We start from the raw sequence: 17,543 nt of genomic DNA, 5'->3' as shown, positions 1-17,543 counted from the left end.
TAAACTTGCATTGGTTTTAATATAGCGCTCTGGTTTGTGTTTTAAAATGTTACCATGGTTACAGTTAATCTATTCTTTAAATATCCCACATTTTCCTGTATGGAAAATGTGGTGCTTGTTAGTGTTTAAGTAGGTATTTAAATCTTTGATCTAGTTAATTAGGGTCTAGATAGTGGCATTTAATCCCAGCTCTTGAGTTGGTCTCACAAGGCAAAGAGGCACAAATTTGCAGGGAGAGCAGGCTCACTCCCACCTTAAGGCTGTTTTCCAGTGCCCTTTGAAGTCAGCAGAAGTTGCCTCAGGCCCTGAGAGGCTACAGAACACAGTCTGGTCATACCCCTCACCACCCTGTTGCAAAGGTTAGTACCAGCATTGACACTAGATTGAAGCATTCCTGAGTATAAGGATTCCCTTTGTGACAAACCCCCATATGAATGGCTATGGGGATAAAGAAGCCCTTTACCTTTATGGGCCTGTGAACATGCCAAGTGTGATCTAGCCCTTCATCTTTTTATTTATTAGGTGTGTTGAAATGACACTTCTTCACCTATCACTGTTTATTTTATAGGGCTAGATTTGACTCCCTTACTCATGTTTAGGAGCACCTCGCTCTTACAGTTGTGCTTAGCAACATAAATGTGTTATCTTTGAATTATAAACACAAGTTGGTTGTGACTGCACATAGGTTTCTGTGGACTCTCTTAAATCAATTTATTTAGAGTAAGTCCATTCCTTACTGACTTCAGTTAAATAAATTTAAGCCACTTCTACATGAGAGCGCAGAATACAGGTTTGCATCAGCTTAACTAAACCTTGTGTGTAAACAAGGTCTTAAACAACATTCCATTGACGTAAGCTTTTACTAACAGTCCATCTTTCATGAGTTGAGCATGTCCCATTGTAAGTGTGTAAAGCTGAATTTTATGGCTCTATACATGTGCCTCTGGTTGCAGTTTGCCTAGTGATTCTGACACTGTCTCTTGCTTTTAAAAGACTTTTTTTTTTTAATAATGGTTCTCACTTCAGTGTTTTTAAATTTCTTCAAAAGTAGGGAATTAAAATATTACATTTTCTTAGAGTAGATAATTCTAAATCTGTCTGCAGTGCTTTTTCTGTCTCTTTTGTGGCCAACAAGGGAGATAAAGAACTAGTGCACTTGTGAATCAATTGCTTTATTGGGGTTTGAGCATGCTACTTAAGGATCATGCTGTGCAAAAAGGAGAATCTGTTTTCACTAGCAAGGGCCTCCTATTTCATGGCTGCTGAATTCACTCCTTGCCCTCCCGTTGAGGCAGAGTTGGGTTCAAATATCTTTTCTTTCATTGTTTAAAAAGAAAATATGGTTCTGATGTTCAGTTCTAGCAGAGAGATGGTTAGATGAGGGAAGCAGGGAGCCAACAGAAGTTATATGAAGCCTCCTCTGCAAGGACATATTCCCAGTGGCCAAACGCACCAGCTTTTTGGACCTTACCTACCAGCCAGGTAAAGAGGCTGTATTGGAACTGATAATCAGGCCCTCTGCTTCTAGCCCTCAGAGTTGTGAAAAAACTAAACTTGAGTGCAGACTGATGCAGCATTGCCTTCTCAAATCTGCAGGCAGCTTGGAATGATAGTTAAAAATATAGTCCCCACCTCTGAACTATCTCCCTGCTTCTGATTTTAGCAGAAGTACTCAGCTCCTGTGCTTATCCCTTAATTCTGAACCACTCCCCCTCCCCCATTGTCAAAAGTCCCCTATTTAGTTGCCAAAAATCTCCAGCTTCCCCTCTTCAGGAGTGGCTCTAGCTTTTTTGCTGTCCCAATCATGGCAAGCAGGCTGCCTTCGGCGGCATGTCTGCGGGAGATCCGCCGGTCCTGTGGCTTTGGCGTACCTGCCGCCGAATTGCCGCCAAATCTACAGTACCGGTGGACCTCCTGCCGGTATGCCGCTGAAAGCAGCCTGACGGCCGCCCTTGCAGGGACTGGCAGGGCACCCCCCGCGGCTTGCCGCCCCAGGCACGCGCTTGGAGCCGCCGCTGCCCCTCTTCCAGCAGTTTACATGATAGTTAGGAAAATGCTGCAGTGCATCCAAAGCTAAAGGTGTGGGGACAATCAATTTTATTTTAAAAATAAAAGTACAGCATTGACTGAATTTCTGTACCTACTTCAATAAACACCTCCACTTTTATAATTCCACATGAAATGACTACAGAATTTCCAGATGTCCTAGAATCCAAGGACATTGCCATAAAAAATATTTCCAGCTTGTGTCAACCTACATAGGGTCTTGTCTAGCACCTATTCTAATAAAAACAAAAGGGGGGGGGACTGCATTGCTTTTCATTTGCCAAACAAACAATAAATTACACCTCTGACTGTGGAGGGGAACTCCGCTTACCCTAACCTAACCCCTGGGGAAGCTGCCATTCTATCCCTCTCTGTATCACTATCCAGTCTCCTTTCCCTGCCCTACCCAGTCCACTGTGCTCATCACATTCTCCCTCCACGTTCTCCCACATGTTCCCATATATTTCCTTCCTTTCACCTCAGTCTCCCACCCCTCAAAGCTTCATTTTCCACGTTTTCCTGCACGTCACCCTCAAGTCACCCTCCTTGGTCCTGTACAGTTTTCAAACCCTAGAATGCCAGGGGAGTGGAAAGGGGGAACCATCGTCACTGAGGGCAGCCTGGCTTCAGTCCCACTGTAAACCATGAGAGACAATGTCCATCTTTACTAAGGCTAGCCTCACTTCCATATCCAAAGGCTCTAGGAAAGTGGCAGTCACCTTAAGGCAAGGCAGCTTTCAATTTATAACATGGGAAAAGGGGACGGCCACTGCCAGAAATCAGTAAGGTTTGCTTGGAAGCCATGATTAACATCTGCCACGAGACTAGGCCGAATTCTCATAGCAGTACTGCACAAAAAACACAGTCAGCCACAGCAGCCAGCTCCTGCTGATCAGAAAAAAACACCAAAAAACCAAACCATGTTTCTTTTGTATTGTTCCCCAGCCTGAGATGTGCTCTCCCATGCTCTAGCCCCCATAAGACCCTCCTTTGTTGTAGGTTGTCTCTAGAGCACAGGCCCCATAACCCAGCCATTTACCTTTCATTCTTCCATCCTACAATGATATCTCATTCATGATGAAAGTAGCCGTTTCTATGACAGCAAATAGAACGCACGATGGCTTTGTTCAAACCACAACTTTTTAATTCACTCATTGATAGTTTCTGAGATAGCTTCATTTATTTCTCACCTGTGCCGGCTTCTCTTGGTATTACCCTTTCTCTGGCATCCTGACAATCTGGGATGCAAAGCTCTTCCTCTTGTTCCATCCGAGAGTTCACATCAGGTTTTGGAGTCTCAAATCCTGCCCATGGGAAAACAGTCCAGGCAATACCACGATTTGTTATGTATTTGTTGAGCATTTATTACAAATAAATTATCATAGATGTGAACCCAACCTGTTCTTTCATGGAGGCAGGGATTACAGAATGCCAACAGATGAGATTATGTCCACAGAAACCCACTGGGGAAGTAAAATGTGTAGCTGGAGTTATTTTGTTTCCCTTTTGGAGACTCAAGGATATCCACATATGGGGGACTAGGTAAGTCATGAGCAGTGCAAATGTTAATACACTTACCCATTTCTCAAAGTCGAGCACCTTCAGAGCTGGTGTTAGTCCCAGGGAAGGTGGACAGGGCAATTCTATGATTGTACTCCACAACTAAACCACAAGGATAAGGCTGAGATGTGACTACAGATCACCTCCTCCAATTAAAAGGGCAATTCAGAAAAATAGTGGTTGCATGGCAGTGACTATCTCTCACAAAGTTTCTGGGGACTACAAGGACCGAGCCCTTAGAAATCCAAGAGAAGAACCCTGAACCACAGCTTAACAAATTCTTGGGAGACCACACAGCTTTTAAGTAATGAGGGAAAATTAATCGTTACCCAGAGAGAAGTCTTCAAATTCTTCTGCATGACATCCCTGTAGAGCTCCCTCTGCCTTTTGTCCAGACGACCCCAGTCCTTCTTGGTGAAATACACAGCCACGTCTTCGAACGTCACTGGAATCTGAAACAGGTATTCCCTGTTCAATATATGCATATTCAGTGACAATCCTGCTGCTCGGTCACAGGCTGTACAGGCACAAGGTAAATCTAATTAGGGTTTGTTCTGTGATGAAGTGGAAGAAGAGAAGAAAGGAAAAGAGGAGAGGGAGTGTGTGCATGGGGGATAAAAAGGGGGGCAGGACAGGTTAGGGAAAAATGTGTTGGGGAAAAATGAAAGACAGAAGTGGGGGAGGGTCAGGTTGAAGAATAAGGAGAGAGATGGAGATTTAGAAAAATTCAAATGTAAAGAAGTCACCACATTAAGAGTCACTTGAAATAAAAAAATGTGGGGGACAGTCTATTTCTCTCTCTACCTTCTCCCTTGATAGCTTTTCTTCCTTCTCTTTGCTTTGGAAGTATTATTCTCGGTCAGCTCTTCATGGGCTCAAGCTTGGACCATCTCAGAGCTACATCCAGAATCAAGACCATTTTCAAAGTACCACCAGCATATTCCTCTTCAATGCACTATCACATTCCCTGAGAGAAGATTAGGCTTCCCCTCCCCAAGGCTATCATCTGATAGCACTCTGCTAGGGACTCAAGAACTGAAGGCTCAAGAAAGTAAATAAGCTGGCAATATTGTCTCATAGTCAGGACTCTTTCTAGACATGAGTATTCAACCAATACAAAATAAAATTAGTGGGTTCACCTCAGGTGGTAATGGAATTGTTTAGAGTACAAAAATACTTTATTTTACACATTCACTAACAATCTCTCCTTCACTCTCTCCATCACCTCACCTCTTCCCGCATCTGAATTAACATTCAGTGGTCCTTACCTTTTGCCCACATTTCCCAATCTCCTGATGAATTAGCTGGAAATCCTCCACAAGGGCAACAACCTCATCACATGTTTCTGGATGAAGTCTCTGGACCCATTTCTGGATTCCCTCAGGCAAGATGGTCAGGAATTACTCAAGAACCAGCAGCTCGATGATCTGCTCCTTTCTATGGAGGTCCGGCTGCAGCCACAGATGGGAAAGTTCACAGAGTCGGCTGTAAACCTCTTGGGGTCCTTCTGCTTCCTGATAGCAGCACTGTCTAAAGTGTCTGCAGTGCTTCTCCATGCTGATGCTGTACTGTTGCAGGGTGGCTTCCCTCTCATTACTGGAGTCAACTGTCCCAGATAGGGATAGAGTGGGTGTGTTTTCTGCTTGCGCTGTTTCCGCTGCTAGTCGATGGCTGAATACGGCTTGCTCCTCCATCTTTACTTCAGATTGCACCACTCAGTTTGGCAGTGTCTGTAACTGAAGGCCCACAGATGCAGTTACTCACTGCTGCATGTCTGTTGTCTGTCTTCATGAGGTTACTCCAGCTTGGGCCTATGCGCTAGTTGTCTCAGTTCTGCATCTCACTTGTATGCTTGGTGAAAAACATTCATCCTTGCGTCCCACAGTTAGGATCAGCTCCACTAACCATTTCCTGCTGCGCGTACCTTTCACGGTGGTTTGATGATTTGTAGGCTTGCACATCACACTCTGGAAATGAACTATTTAAACAAATCTAGATGGCTTTATTGGTCCAAGTGAAATTCACTCGCAAGAGGTGCTTCCTGCAGGCTTCAGGGAGGAAAGAAACAAAACTGAGAAAAGGAATGATACATTCAGAATCAGACCAGGCTCTCTCACCCACCCAACTCCAGGGAACCACGGAGAAGAAAGAGTTAATCTGCCTCCAATGATGGATTTCTGTTTCTTACTTTCACAGACTGCAAGAGGTTCAGCTCCATCAGTCTCTCTTCTGGATCTCTCAAGACAGCACTGAAATGATAAAAAGCTGAAGGCCCATAGCCTTCATTTAAATAGCCAGAACTTCATTTCATTCTCGCCAGAGAAAATCAAGAGCAACTCTACTGCACTCAATGGAGTCGCATCTGCATAAAACAGATACAAGAGGCGCATAGTGTATAAAGCCATGTAACTCACAACTCTCTTTAAATTTCTAAGGGGTCTGTCCAGGGCCGTCCCTAGCCATTTTGGTGCCCTACACAGCCCCCCCACGGGGTGTTTGTGGGGGGCCCCAGGCCTCCATGGGGGGGGGGGGCAGGAGCAGGCTTGAGGGAGAAAGGGGGGAACCGCCCCCCAGCACGAGCCGGCGGAGCGGAGTAGGTTGGAGCTGGGTCGCTCCACTTCCTGCCGCCTGGTGAGCGCAGGGCAGGCCCGACCCCGCACTCATGGGGTGGCGGGAAGTGGAGTGACCCGGCCCCAGCCCGCTCCGCTCCCCTGGCTCCCAGCCCTTGGGGTTTGGGGGAACCATCCCCCAGCACTCACTGGTGGCGCGGCTGGGAGCGGGCTTGGGCCCATTGTGTTAGGAGTCGTACAAACATGCCATAAATGACAGTTCTTACCCCAAAAAGACATTTGCTCTTTTCTGATTGGTTGTTTTCTTTAATCTAAATGAAAAGCAATTCAGAGGGCAAGTGTGTGTATAGAAAGAGAGCAGAGAAAGGAATGAAAGGGGCAGAGAAAACGGGCCAGGGGCGAGAGGCAAACAGAAGACTGGTCTGAAGATGGAAGAGAAAAAAGGGATAGGAGGGGACCTGCTGTACTTTCGGGGAAAGCACATAAAGGAAAGCATAAGAGAGAGAACTACCTTAAGTCCTGTAATGGGTCCCAGTTCCTATTCCTAAAGCTCCCAGCAGTTACTGCTTGCTCTCTCTCCCTCTCCTGGCTCCAACCGAGATGCTGTAATGAGTCTTCTTAGCATATGCGCAATGTTCCTCAGGGAGCATGTGACCAGGATTCATCACTGAATTTGGTCCGCTGTTCGGATCATTATTTTCCCTGGCCCGGGACAACCGGAGAAGGAGCTGGGTTGCCTGCCTCCTGCTCATAAAGATGCACATTACATTATTACCAACTCCAGGTCTGCTGACAGAAATTCTGTGCCCCAGGGCCTTCCCTGGGGGGGTGGGGCCCGGGGCAGAACTGACGAATCCATCACTTCTGGGATCGCCCGTCACTCCTAGGTGTGCATGACCACTCCAGGCCCCACGCTTTGGGGGGCCCCGCGGGCCGCCGTGATTGGCCAGTGCGGTCTCGTCCGCCTAGGAGCCCTGTGGCCTGCCTGAGCAATTGCCCCTCTTTGCCCCCCCCGGTCGGCGGGCCTGACCAACCCCAATGGTTCAAAAATCACAAGTTAGCCCCCAAAAGTCAGGAGACAGATTCTTTAGCCTTCAGTGTATGTCTGCTGTCCCACCATTGGTGTGATCAGTTCAGCTTTAAGATTCAACCTTACGGTAAATGCACACACAAGAGTATGAGCCACCTCCCTGGCTGCTTAGAGGGGAACTCCACTAATCTTCCCCTTACCTCCTGGATGGGGCAGCTGCCATTCTTCTCCAGCCCAATCCCTCTCCTTCCTCCATCCACAACCTCTCAGCCGCTCTCCTCTATCTCCTGCCTCCACCTGTCCCCCACATTCTTCTCTTTCCCCTCAGTCTTCTGCTATCTCAGATTTTCCCACCCTGTCCCCACATTCCCTTCCCTCAAGAGTATCCCTCCCCACCCCCCAAGCTTCTCCTGTCCCCCACATTCTCCTGTCCTCCAGCATCTCCTTGATTCCCCACAGCACTCTAAGCTGATTGGCACACTGTCTCTGTGTGTCCCCTAGATGTTCACCCGCTCCTCAATGAACTTCTCTACCTCCTGACAGCACAGTGTGTGGCATCTTCAGTAAGGGTAGCCTTGCCTCTAGTCCCACTGCAAACACTGTAAAGTGGTGGCCATCTGTACTAAGGGGAGCCTGGCATCAGTCCTGCTGAGAACAGGAGACAGTGGCCACCCTATAAAAGGGCAAGACTTTATCCTTAGTTCATGAGAGGCTTTGAAACAAAAACACCCATTACCCACCCCAGAACACACAATTCCTTCTCAAAAAGAGATCTTTCTGAGAGGTATATTATCTCACCATCAGGCAAGGGAGGCAAAGGGGCAGGTGCCCTCCCTACCTCCACTCCCAAATCTCTGCATCCTCCTTGCAGGAGACATCAGCATGAAGGCGAAGCAGCTGAAAAAAGGCTCCTGTGTAAGGTGCTTGCAATTCCATAGACAAGTCGAGAGATCCAGGCAGGACTTCCCTGCTCCTCTGCTCAAAGCTCAGGCTATTGCACCCAAGCAGAAATCTCTCTTTCCCCCTCGCCCCGGGCTACCAACTTCAGGCTCCCCATTCGGTTTAGAAAAGACCCTGACCCACCTCAGCTCCCCACTACGAGCTGCCCCTGAGTTGGCTCCCCCCGGCTCGTCTTCTCTTGCCTCTGCCTGCGGCGGTTCAGGCCTGGGTTCCCCTGGGTCTGCAGGCAGAGATTTCTTGCCTCCCTGCTGTTCCATTCTGCAGCCCTCCTACGACTCTCTCTGCTGTCTCCTCTTAGCCCTGACTCACCTCGCTGGGCTGGCAGCACGTGGGACCAGGGAAACCTCGTCCTCCTTGTTTGGGGCCGATGCTTCTTTGGAAACGGATTCAAGCACGCAACTCTAATGCACAACTGCTGCAGTGGGCTAAGTTACAAGTGAGGAGGACGGAGAGTTGGGGACAGGAAGTTCCTTTTATATTAATTTCCCCCCTTGCAGTAGTTCCTGGTCCTCTCTACAAAGGCGTACGAGCTCTGTGGTTTAACCCCGTCACTGCGCAGACAGACACTAGCAGAAGGGTTGCAGCTGCAATTCAGCTAGCGGAGAGACAGCATGTGCAGGTACTGAATGGGACCCCGTCTTCAGTGTAGGAGGGATGGCTGAGCAGCGATCTCAGAGCTGGGCTTTTTTGCCTCTATAAAGAAAGACCTTCCGTCTTTTCCTTCTGCTGCATCTGGTTTTAACCCACTGTTCGTGTGACCATACAAAAAAGCCACTTTGCTCAAATAAAAATGCCTCTGCCCCCCCCGCCCAACAAACTATTTTGCAAAGCACTGGTGTCTCAGTGCCGCTGGGGTAACTGCTACCCCCTCTGCCCCTGCTTGTGCCAGGGTTTTGCCCTCTGACACCCTCTGCCAGCACCTCACTCCTGGGCTTAACTCCGCCTCCTCCCCCCCATTCCTGATTTTGCCCTTTAGCCCCTCTCCTAATGCTGCCTCCAGCTGCTTGACCCCCCAGACCAATAAATTTTCACCCCCTGCTCAGACCCTGGCCACCCCCTCCTCCGATTCGCCCCCTTTGCCACTTTTTAACCCCTCTCAAAAGCAGTCCGCAGAAACTTACGGCTAATAAGGACAAGGTGAAGGGCAGTGGCTTCAGCAGATGTAGTGAGCGTGCTCATTGCTCAGTACACCGTAAGTAGCACATTCCTACGGAGAACACTTTAATACACTGCAACTCAGGTGACCCCTGGCCCTTCTCAGGATGTTTCTTACACTAGCACTGTCTGGGAACAATCTAGGGCTACGTCTTCACTACCCGCCGATCCGGCGGGTAGCAATCGGTTTATCGGGGATCGACTTACCGCGTCTCGTGAGGACGCGGTAAAATCGATCCCTGATCGTTCTGCCGTCGACTCCGGAAATCCACCTCGACAAGAGGCGGCAGCGGAGTCGGCGGCAGCGCGGCAGCGGTCGGCTTTCCCCCGTCCTCACCACCAGGTAAGCCGACCTAAAATACGCAACTTCAGCTACGGTATTCACGTAGCTGAAGTTGCGTATCTTAGGTCGGAACACCGCTGTAGTGTAGACCTAGCCTAGGAGAGGAAGAGAGCCAGCATGGGAATTACATATCCTGTAGCTTTGAGAATAAGAATTGACACTCATTATGGGACTATAAGGGTTGATCGGTTGATTCTGCCCAGGGCCATGGAGTAGGGTGGATGAGGGAGTTTGCTCTGTTCCTAAATATGTAATCTGTGGCTCATTTTAGTTTGTTTCTCTTCCCCAGTGAAGCCTGCAAGAATACCTCTCACTGCCCATGACCTTCACTTGCACCTGTATAATGTCTTGGATTGTCTAAAGAGTTTGTCTGTTATTAGGGTTCAGTTCTCTTATTGATTAGACATCAGATAACCTAGACCCAACCAGTCATTTTATTAATTAAAGGTATGATTTGCTCAGATGCTGGCTCAGGGTCTAACTAATCACCATATTTGGGGTGAGGAAGGAATTTCCCCCAGGTCAGATTGGCAAAGATCTAAGAGGGTTTTTTGCCTTCCTCTGTAGCAAGGGGCCTGGGTCACTTGCTGGGCTGAACTAGTGTAAATGGTGGATTCTCTGTAACTTGAAGTCTTTAACTGAAGATTTGAGGACTTCACTAACTCAGCCAGAGGCTATGGTCCTATGGCAGGAGTGGGTGGGTGAGGATTTGTGGCCTGTGATTTTCAGAAGGTCAGACTAGATGATCATGATAGTCTGTTCTGGTCTTAAAGTAGCTGAGTCTGTAAATCAGCACAATGCAGAGACCTTCGTACATTACCAGATCTGGAAGACAACCTCTTGTAGTGGTCAGCCTGTCTCATATTTATATTCAAGTTGTTTACAACAAAACAGGGTATTCCAGCATTACCAAAGATTTACACACCAGTTTGTGCCAGTTTTTTATCCTGTTTTGAACATGGTATTCCAGAAGTCAGCAAAGCTTAGAGACACCTGTACCTTGGTACAGTCTGCATGTTGGTCAAGCATCAACAAAATCATTTATCTTATCTTGTCATTTTGGCATGTCTCTGTTCCTGGCACAGAAATTACAACATTTCATATTTTCCCTTGGTTAAGGGCGAGCGAGCGAGTGAGACTCTCTCTTGGTTAAAGAGCTGAACATAAGTAAAAAGCATCCTGGGAAGAGTTTAACATGAATACAATTCATAGATATACAAAAATATACCAGATATTATATATATTAATATTGTATATTATATTGGCTGACACTATATTAACACAGTGTGCAGGAGCAGAGAAACTGCCTCCTGGCACAGTAGGGGTTAAAAAAAACCCTATGGATTCAGCTAGCCCCACCCTGCTATACCTGCAGTCAATGCCAGGCCTGGAGAGGGGAGAAAAGAAGGGAGCCTGGCTCAGTGGGGGACTGACTGGCAAGGAGGCAGGAGTGGTAGGGATCTGCGACCTGCCAGCCAATGCAGCTACTGGAGGCAAGTAAGCCTTCCCCTGCCAAGGGGAGTCTGCAGATAAGCTCCAACTGTGGGATAACTGGACTACTTGGGGCTACGCCCCAAACTAAAGAGACTTTAGTAGGAAGTACCAGTGGGGGAACACACACCGGCCAGGCGGGAGACCCATCTCCCCTGGTAGGGCCCTGGGCTGGGACCTGGTGGAGAGGGAGGGCCCAGGTCCCCCTACATCCCCACTGGCCAATGATCAAGCCACTATGCTGCCCAGCCACCGAAGGTTCTTTCACACACAGACCTTACAGACTTTCTTCATACAAGTTTTGCAAGACACAGAGGCACCTTGTACCAACCAGACTCTTCACAGATTCATAAATTCCAAGGCCAAAAGGGATCATTGTGACCTCCTGTATTACACAGGCCACAGAACTTCCCCAAAATAATTCCTAGAGCATATCTTTTAGAAAAACATCCAATCTTGATTTAAAAATGGACAGCAATGGATAATCCACCAATTGTAAATTGTTCCAATGGTTAATTACTCTCACTGTTAAAAATTTACACCTTATTTCCAATCTGAATTTGTCTAGATTCAACTTCCAGGCATTGGATTGTATTATACCTTTGTCTGCTAGATTGAAGAACTCATTATTAAATATTTGTTTCTCCTGTAGGTACTTAAAGACTGTAAACAAGTCACCTCTTAACCTTTTCTTTGTTAAGCTAAATAGATTGAGTTCTTTGAGTCCCACTACAATTTTCTAATACTCTAACCAGTCTTGTGGCTCTTTTCTGAACCATCTCCAATTTATCAGCATCCTTTTTGAATTGTAGATACCAGACGTGGACACAGTATTCCAGCAGAGGTCGCACCAGTGCCAAATACAGAGGTAAAATAAGCTTTCTGCTCCTATTTGAGATTCCCTTGTTTATGCATCCAAGGATTTCATTAGCCCTTTTGGTCACAGCATCGCACTGGGAGTTCATGTTCAGCGGATTATCAACCATCACCCCGAAATCATTTTCAGAGTCACTGCTTCCCAGGGTAGAGTTCCCCATTGTGTTAATATGTCCTATAACCTTTGTGCCAAGATGAGATGGAAACAGGAGACAGACTTGTTGAAAGTCTCTAGGTAAGGATAAAAGGGGTAAAAAAAATGAGGGTGATGTCATGGTAGGGGTCTACTACAGACCACCTAACCAGGAAGAAGAGATGGATGAATCTTTTTTTAAACAACTCACAAAATCATCCAAAGCACAGGACTTGGTGATGATTGGGGACTTCAACTACCCAGACATCTGGTGGGGAAATAACACAGCAGGGCACAAATTATGCAACAAGTTCTTGGAATGTATTGGAAACAATTTTTTATTTCAGAAGGCTGAGAAAGCTACTAGGGGAGAGGCTGTTCTAGATTTGATTTTTGACAAATAGGGAGGAACTGGTTGAGAATTTGAAAGTGGAAGGCAGCTTGGGTAAAAGTGATCATGAAATGGTAGAGTTCATGATTCTAAGGAATGGTAGGAGGGAAAACAGCACAGTAAACATAATGGATTTCAAGAAGGGAAATTTAGCAAACTCGGGGAGTTGGTAGGTATGATCCCATGGCAAGGAAGTCTAAGGGGAAAAACAGTTCAAGAGAGCTGGCAGTTTTTCAAGGAGACATCATTAAGGGCACAAGAGTAAACCATCCTACTGCATAGGAAAGCTAGGTAGTATGGCAAGAGACCACCCTGGCTTAACCAGGAGATCTTCAATGATCTGAAACTCAAAAAAGAGTCCTACAAAAAATGGAAACTAGGTCACATTATAAAGGATAAATATAAACAAACAATGCAAGCATGTAGGGACAAAATTAGAAAGGCCAAGGCACAAAAATGAGATTAGATTAGCTAGGGACATAAAGGGTAACCAGAAAACATTCTACCAACCCATTAGAAGCAAGAGGAAGACCAAAGACAGGGTAGGCCTCAATGAGCGGGGAAAAACAATAACAGAAAATGTGGAAATGGCAGACATGCTAACTGATTTTTTTTGTTTCAGTTTTCACCAAGAAGTGAAACTTGGTAGTGATTGGACATCTAAGAGAGCGAACACCAGTGAAAATGAGATAGGATCTGAGGTTAAAATAGAGAAGAACAAGTTAAAAATTATTTAGACAAGTTAGTTGTCTTCAAGTTGCTGTGGCCTGATTAAATACATCTTAGAATACTCAAGGAGCTGACAGAGGAGATATCTGAGCCATTAGTGATGATCTTTGAAAACTCACAGAAGACAGGAGAGGTTCTGGAGAACTGGAAAAGGCACATATAATGCCAATCTATAAAAAGGGGAATAAGGACTACCTGGGGAATTACAGACCAGTCAGTTTAACTTCAGTTCCTGGAAAGATAATGGAGCAAATAATCAAGCAATCAATTTGCAAACACACCTACAAGATAATAAAGTGATGAATCATAGACTATCAAGGTTGGAAGGGACCTCAGGAGGTCATCTAGTCCAACCCCCTGCTCAAATCAGGGCTAATCCCCAGACAGATTTTTGCTCCAGATCTGTAAGTGGCCCCTAAGGATTGAACTCCGAACCCTGGGTTTAGCAGGCCAATGCTCAAACCACTGAGCTATCCTTTCCCCCGAGTAACGATCAGGATGGATTTGCCAAGAACAAATCATGTCAAACAAACCTAATAGCTTTCTTTGACAGGGTAACAAGCCTTGTGGATAGGGATGAAAGGGCAGATGTGGTATATCTTGACTTTAGTAAGGATTTTGATACTGTCTCACGTGACCGTCTCATAAACAAACTAGCGAAATACAGCCTAGATGGAACTACTATATGGTGGGTGCATAACTGATTGGAAAACCATTCCCAGAGAGTAGTTATCAGTGGTTCACAGTCAAACTGGAAGGGCATATCAAGTGGAGTCCCGCAGGGACAGGTCTTGGGTCCAATTCTGTTCAATATCTTCATCAAGGATTTAGATAATGGCATAGATAATACCTAGTCCTGCCTTGAGTGCAGGGGACTGGACTAGAAGACTTCTCGAGGTCCCTTCCAGTCCTACACTTTTATGATTCTATGTATATATTTACATGTAGCCATATTAAAATGCATATTGTTGGTTTGCGCCCAGCTTATCAAGTGATCCAGATAGCTCTATATCAGACCTGTATTCTTCATTTGTGTGTCATCTACAAACTTTATCAGTGATGGTTTTCTTCCAGATGAAAGAACCTGGTGTACTGCTTTCGCAAGACTCAACAGGGCATCCATCTTATTCTCTTGATGGATTCTTCCAAACTTTGCACATATAGAGGTAGCCAGGACAGGGATTGTACTTCAACCACTTGGACTGAAATTTTTGGTGCCAGGAATCCGCCTCAAGTTGATTTTTTTTTTTTTTTAAGTTTCAGCTAAATTTTTTCAGCCATTTGTAACAGATATTTGTAACAGTTTAGCTACCAGTAAGTTTCCACAGCAAAATTTAGCACAAATATAAAGAATTCTGGATGTAAAACATTCTATATAATATACCTTATTTGCTATTAGCTACTTTCTTATCTTAATAGCACAATACCCCTTATTCAATCTCACTGTAGTTACATCAGTAAATCAATTTACACATTTTGGTTAATACTAGGGCTGTCAAGTGATTAAAAATGATTAATCGTGGTATTAAACAATAATAGAATACCATTTATTTAAATACTTTTGGAAGTTTTCTACATTTTCAAATATATTGATATCAATTACAACACAGAATACAAAGTGTACAGGGCTCACTTTATATTATTTTTATTACAAATATTTGCACTGTAAAAAACAAAAGAAATACACCTCTACCCCTGTATAACGCTGTCCTCAGGAGCCAAAAAATCTTACCGCATTATAGGTGAAACCGTGTTATATTGAACTTGCTTTGATCCGCCGGAGTGTGCAGCCCTGCCCCCCCGGAGCACTGTTTTACCGCGTTATATCCGAATTCATGTTATATCAGGTCGCGTTATATGGAAGTAGAGGTGTAGTATTTTTAGATTCACCTAATACAAGTACTGTAGTGCAATCTCTTTATCATGAAAGTTGAACTTACAAATGTAGAATTATGTACAAAAAAACCTGCATTCAAAAATAAAACAATGTAAAACTTTAGAGCCTACAAGTCCACTCAGTCCTACTTCTTGTTCAGCCAATCGCTTAGACAAACAAGTTTGTTTACATTTGCAGAAGATAATGCTGCCTGCTTCTAGTTTACAATGTCACCTGAAAGTGAGAGCAGGCTTTTGTATGGCACTGTTGTAGCCGGCGTTGCAAGATATTTACATGTCTAATGTGCTAAAGCTTCATATGTACCTTCATGCTTCAACCACCATTCCAGAGGACATGCGTCCATGCTGATGACAGGTTCTGCTCAATAACAATCCAAAGCAGTGTGGACTGACGCGTGTTCATTTTCATCATCTGAGTCAGATGCCACCAGCAGAAGGTTGATTTTCTTTTTTGGTGGTTTGGATTCTGTAGTTTCTGCATCAGAGTGTTGCTCTTTTTTAAGACTTCTGAAAGCATGCTCCACATAGGGTGACCAGATGACAGAGGTGAAATAGCAGGATGCGGGGGGGCCCAGAGCAAAAAAAAACAAACCGGCGGCGGAGCAAAACAAAAAAAACCACCGGAGCACAGGAAAAATTGGTGGGGGCTGAGAACTCACCGGCAGCTCCACGCCCCGCCCCCCCCGCACCAGCTTGCCTCCACTCCGTCTCGACCTCCCCCCTCGGGGAGGGAGGGGGGCAGCACGCAGAGACCCCCCTCCAGCCAGAGGGACCTGCCAGGGGGCCAGGTGAGTCCCAGCAGTGCTAGCCTTACCTGGAGCGGCTCCCAGGAAGCATCCAGCAGGCAGGTCCCGTCCCTCTGGCTCCTAAGGTTGCGCGGGCCAGGTCGAGGGGGGCGGGGGCGGGGGCAGGGGCGGGGGGGCTCTCTGCCGGCTGCCAGTGCCTACGAGCCCCGCCCCTGCAGCAAGCAGCGGAGACCTCGCCGCCTCTGTGCGTGCCTGGGGAGTGGGGCTGCAGCACTCTGCAGGCTCCTGCCGGCGGGCGGGCGGGTGCTGGGAGTTCAACTGCGCTGCCCCAGGGCCCAGGAAGAAGAGGTGAGCGGCGCCGGCAGCACCTGCTTGCATCCTCCACCAGACGGTCCCCCGATATCGGGACAAAGTGCGTCCCGACCGATGTAAGGTCGGGACGCGGGAGAAGTCCCCTAAAATCGGGACTGTCCTGATAATATCGGGACGTCTGGTCACCCTAGCTCCACATCTTGTCCCTCTCAGATTTTGGAAGGCACTTCAGATTCTTAACCCTTGGGTCAAGTGATGTAGCTATCTTTAGAAATTTCACATTGGTATCTTTGCATTTTGTCAAATTTACAGTGAAAATGTTCTTAAAACAAACAACATGTGCTGGGTCTTCATCCGAGACTGCTATAACATGAAATATATGGCAGAATGCGGGTAAAACAAAGCAGGAGACATACAATTCTCCCCCAAGGAGTTCAGTCGCAAATATAATTAATGCATTATTTTTTTAACAAGCGCCTTCAGCATGAAAGCATGGCCTCTGGAATAATGGCCAAAGCATGAAGAGGCATATAAATCTTTAGCGCATCTGGCATGTAAATATCTTGTGACGCCAGCTACAACAGTGCCATGTGAACACCTGTTCTCACTTTCAGGTGACGTAATTAAGAAGTGGGCAACATTATCTCCCATAAATGTAAACAAACTTGTTTCTCTTATTTCTTTTATTTATCATTTATCATTTTTACAGTGCAAATATTTGTAATAAAAAATAATATAAAGTGAGCACTGTACACCTTGTATTCTGTGTTGTAATTGAAATAGGTATATTTGAAAATGTAGAAAAACATCAAAAATATTAATACATGTTAATTTGTATTCTATTGTTTAACAGTGCGATTAATCACGATTAATTTTTTTAATCACGATTAATTTTTTTGAGCTAATCCTGTGAGTTAACAGCGATTAATCGACAGCCCTAGTTAATACATCTGTTTGCAAGAGCCAGTTTCATGGTTGTTAGTACAATTCCATTCCTTATGTGGTGACACTACCATTGCAACATCAATAGCGTAGTTTCACAAGCAGTGTTTTTCTACTTCATTTATGGCCTAGTCATAAAGTACTGTGGGACTTTGGTTCATTTTGGTCAACTCAATAAAGCATCAAGTCAACACAGATGGTTTTAGCAGTGTGACATGGCCAGTGGTGTTGATTCTAAGGTACAAGACCAAAATCTTAGAAATCTTTTGCCAGTTACACTAGTGAGATACAGCAGTGAGATGGCTAGAGCATAGTACTGATCTGGATTAAGGCAATCCCCTGGAAATAATTATGACTTCAAAA

The 17,543-nt window shown here is 45.8% G+C and overlaps 2 protein-coding genes across 2 annotated transcripts in view; both read right to left on the bottom strand.

Moving 5' to 3' along the window:
- LOC112116681 (zinc finger protein 883-like) overlaps positions 1-6,083 on the bottom strand; it is a 64,030-nt gene extending 57,947 nt beyond the window's left edge. Inside the window, exons 1-3 of the mRNA XM_024214330.3 lie at positions 4,875-6,083; positions 3,936-4,058; positions 3,237-3,350 (exon numbers count right to left, since the gene is read on the bottom strand). Coding sequence (XP_024070098.3) covers positions 3,237-3,350; positions 3,936-4,058; positions 4,875-4,887 — 250 coding nt within the window. The 5' untranslated portion in view covers positions 4,888-6,083. The remainder of the gene's footprint in view (positions 1-3,236; positions 3,351-3,935; positions 4,059-4,874) is intronic.
- LOC113406600 (TRPM8 channel-associated factor 2-like) overlaps positions 5,007-17,543 on the bottom strand; it is a 42,422-nt gene continuing 29,885 nt past the window's right edge. The window contains exon 3 of the mRNA XM_029911663.1: positions 5,007-5,212. Coding sequence (XP_029767523.1) covers positions 5,007-5,212 — 206 coding nt within the window. The remainder of the gene's footprint in view (positions 5,213-17,543) is intronic.

This window comes from Terrapene carolina, unplaced genomic scaffold (genome assembly GCF_002925995.2).
Source record: "Terrapene carolina triunguis isolate 2854851 unplaced genomic scaffold, T_m_triunguis-2.0 Scaffold112, whole genome shotgun sequence".
In the NCBI taxonomy this organism is placed as follows: Eukaryota; Metazoa; Chordata; order Testudines; family Emydidae; genus Terrapene; species Terrapene triunguis.
Note: the sequence above shows the minus strand (reverse complement) of the source record. Positions and strands in the feature narration are given on the sequence as shown.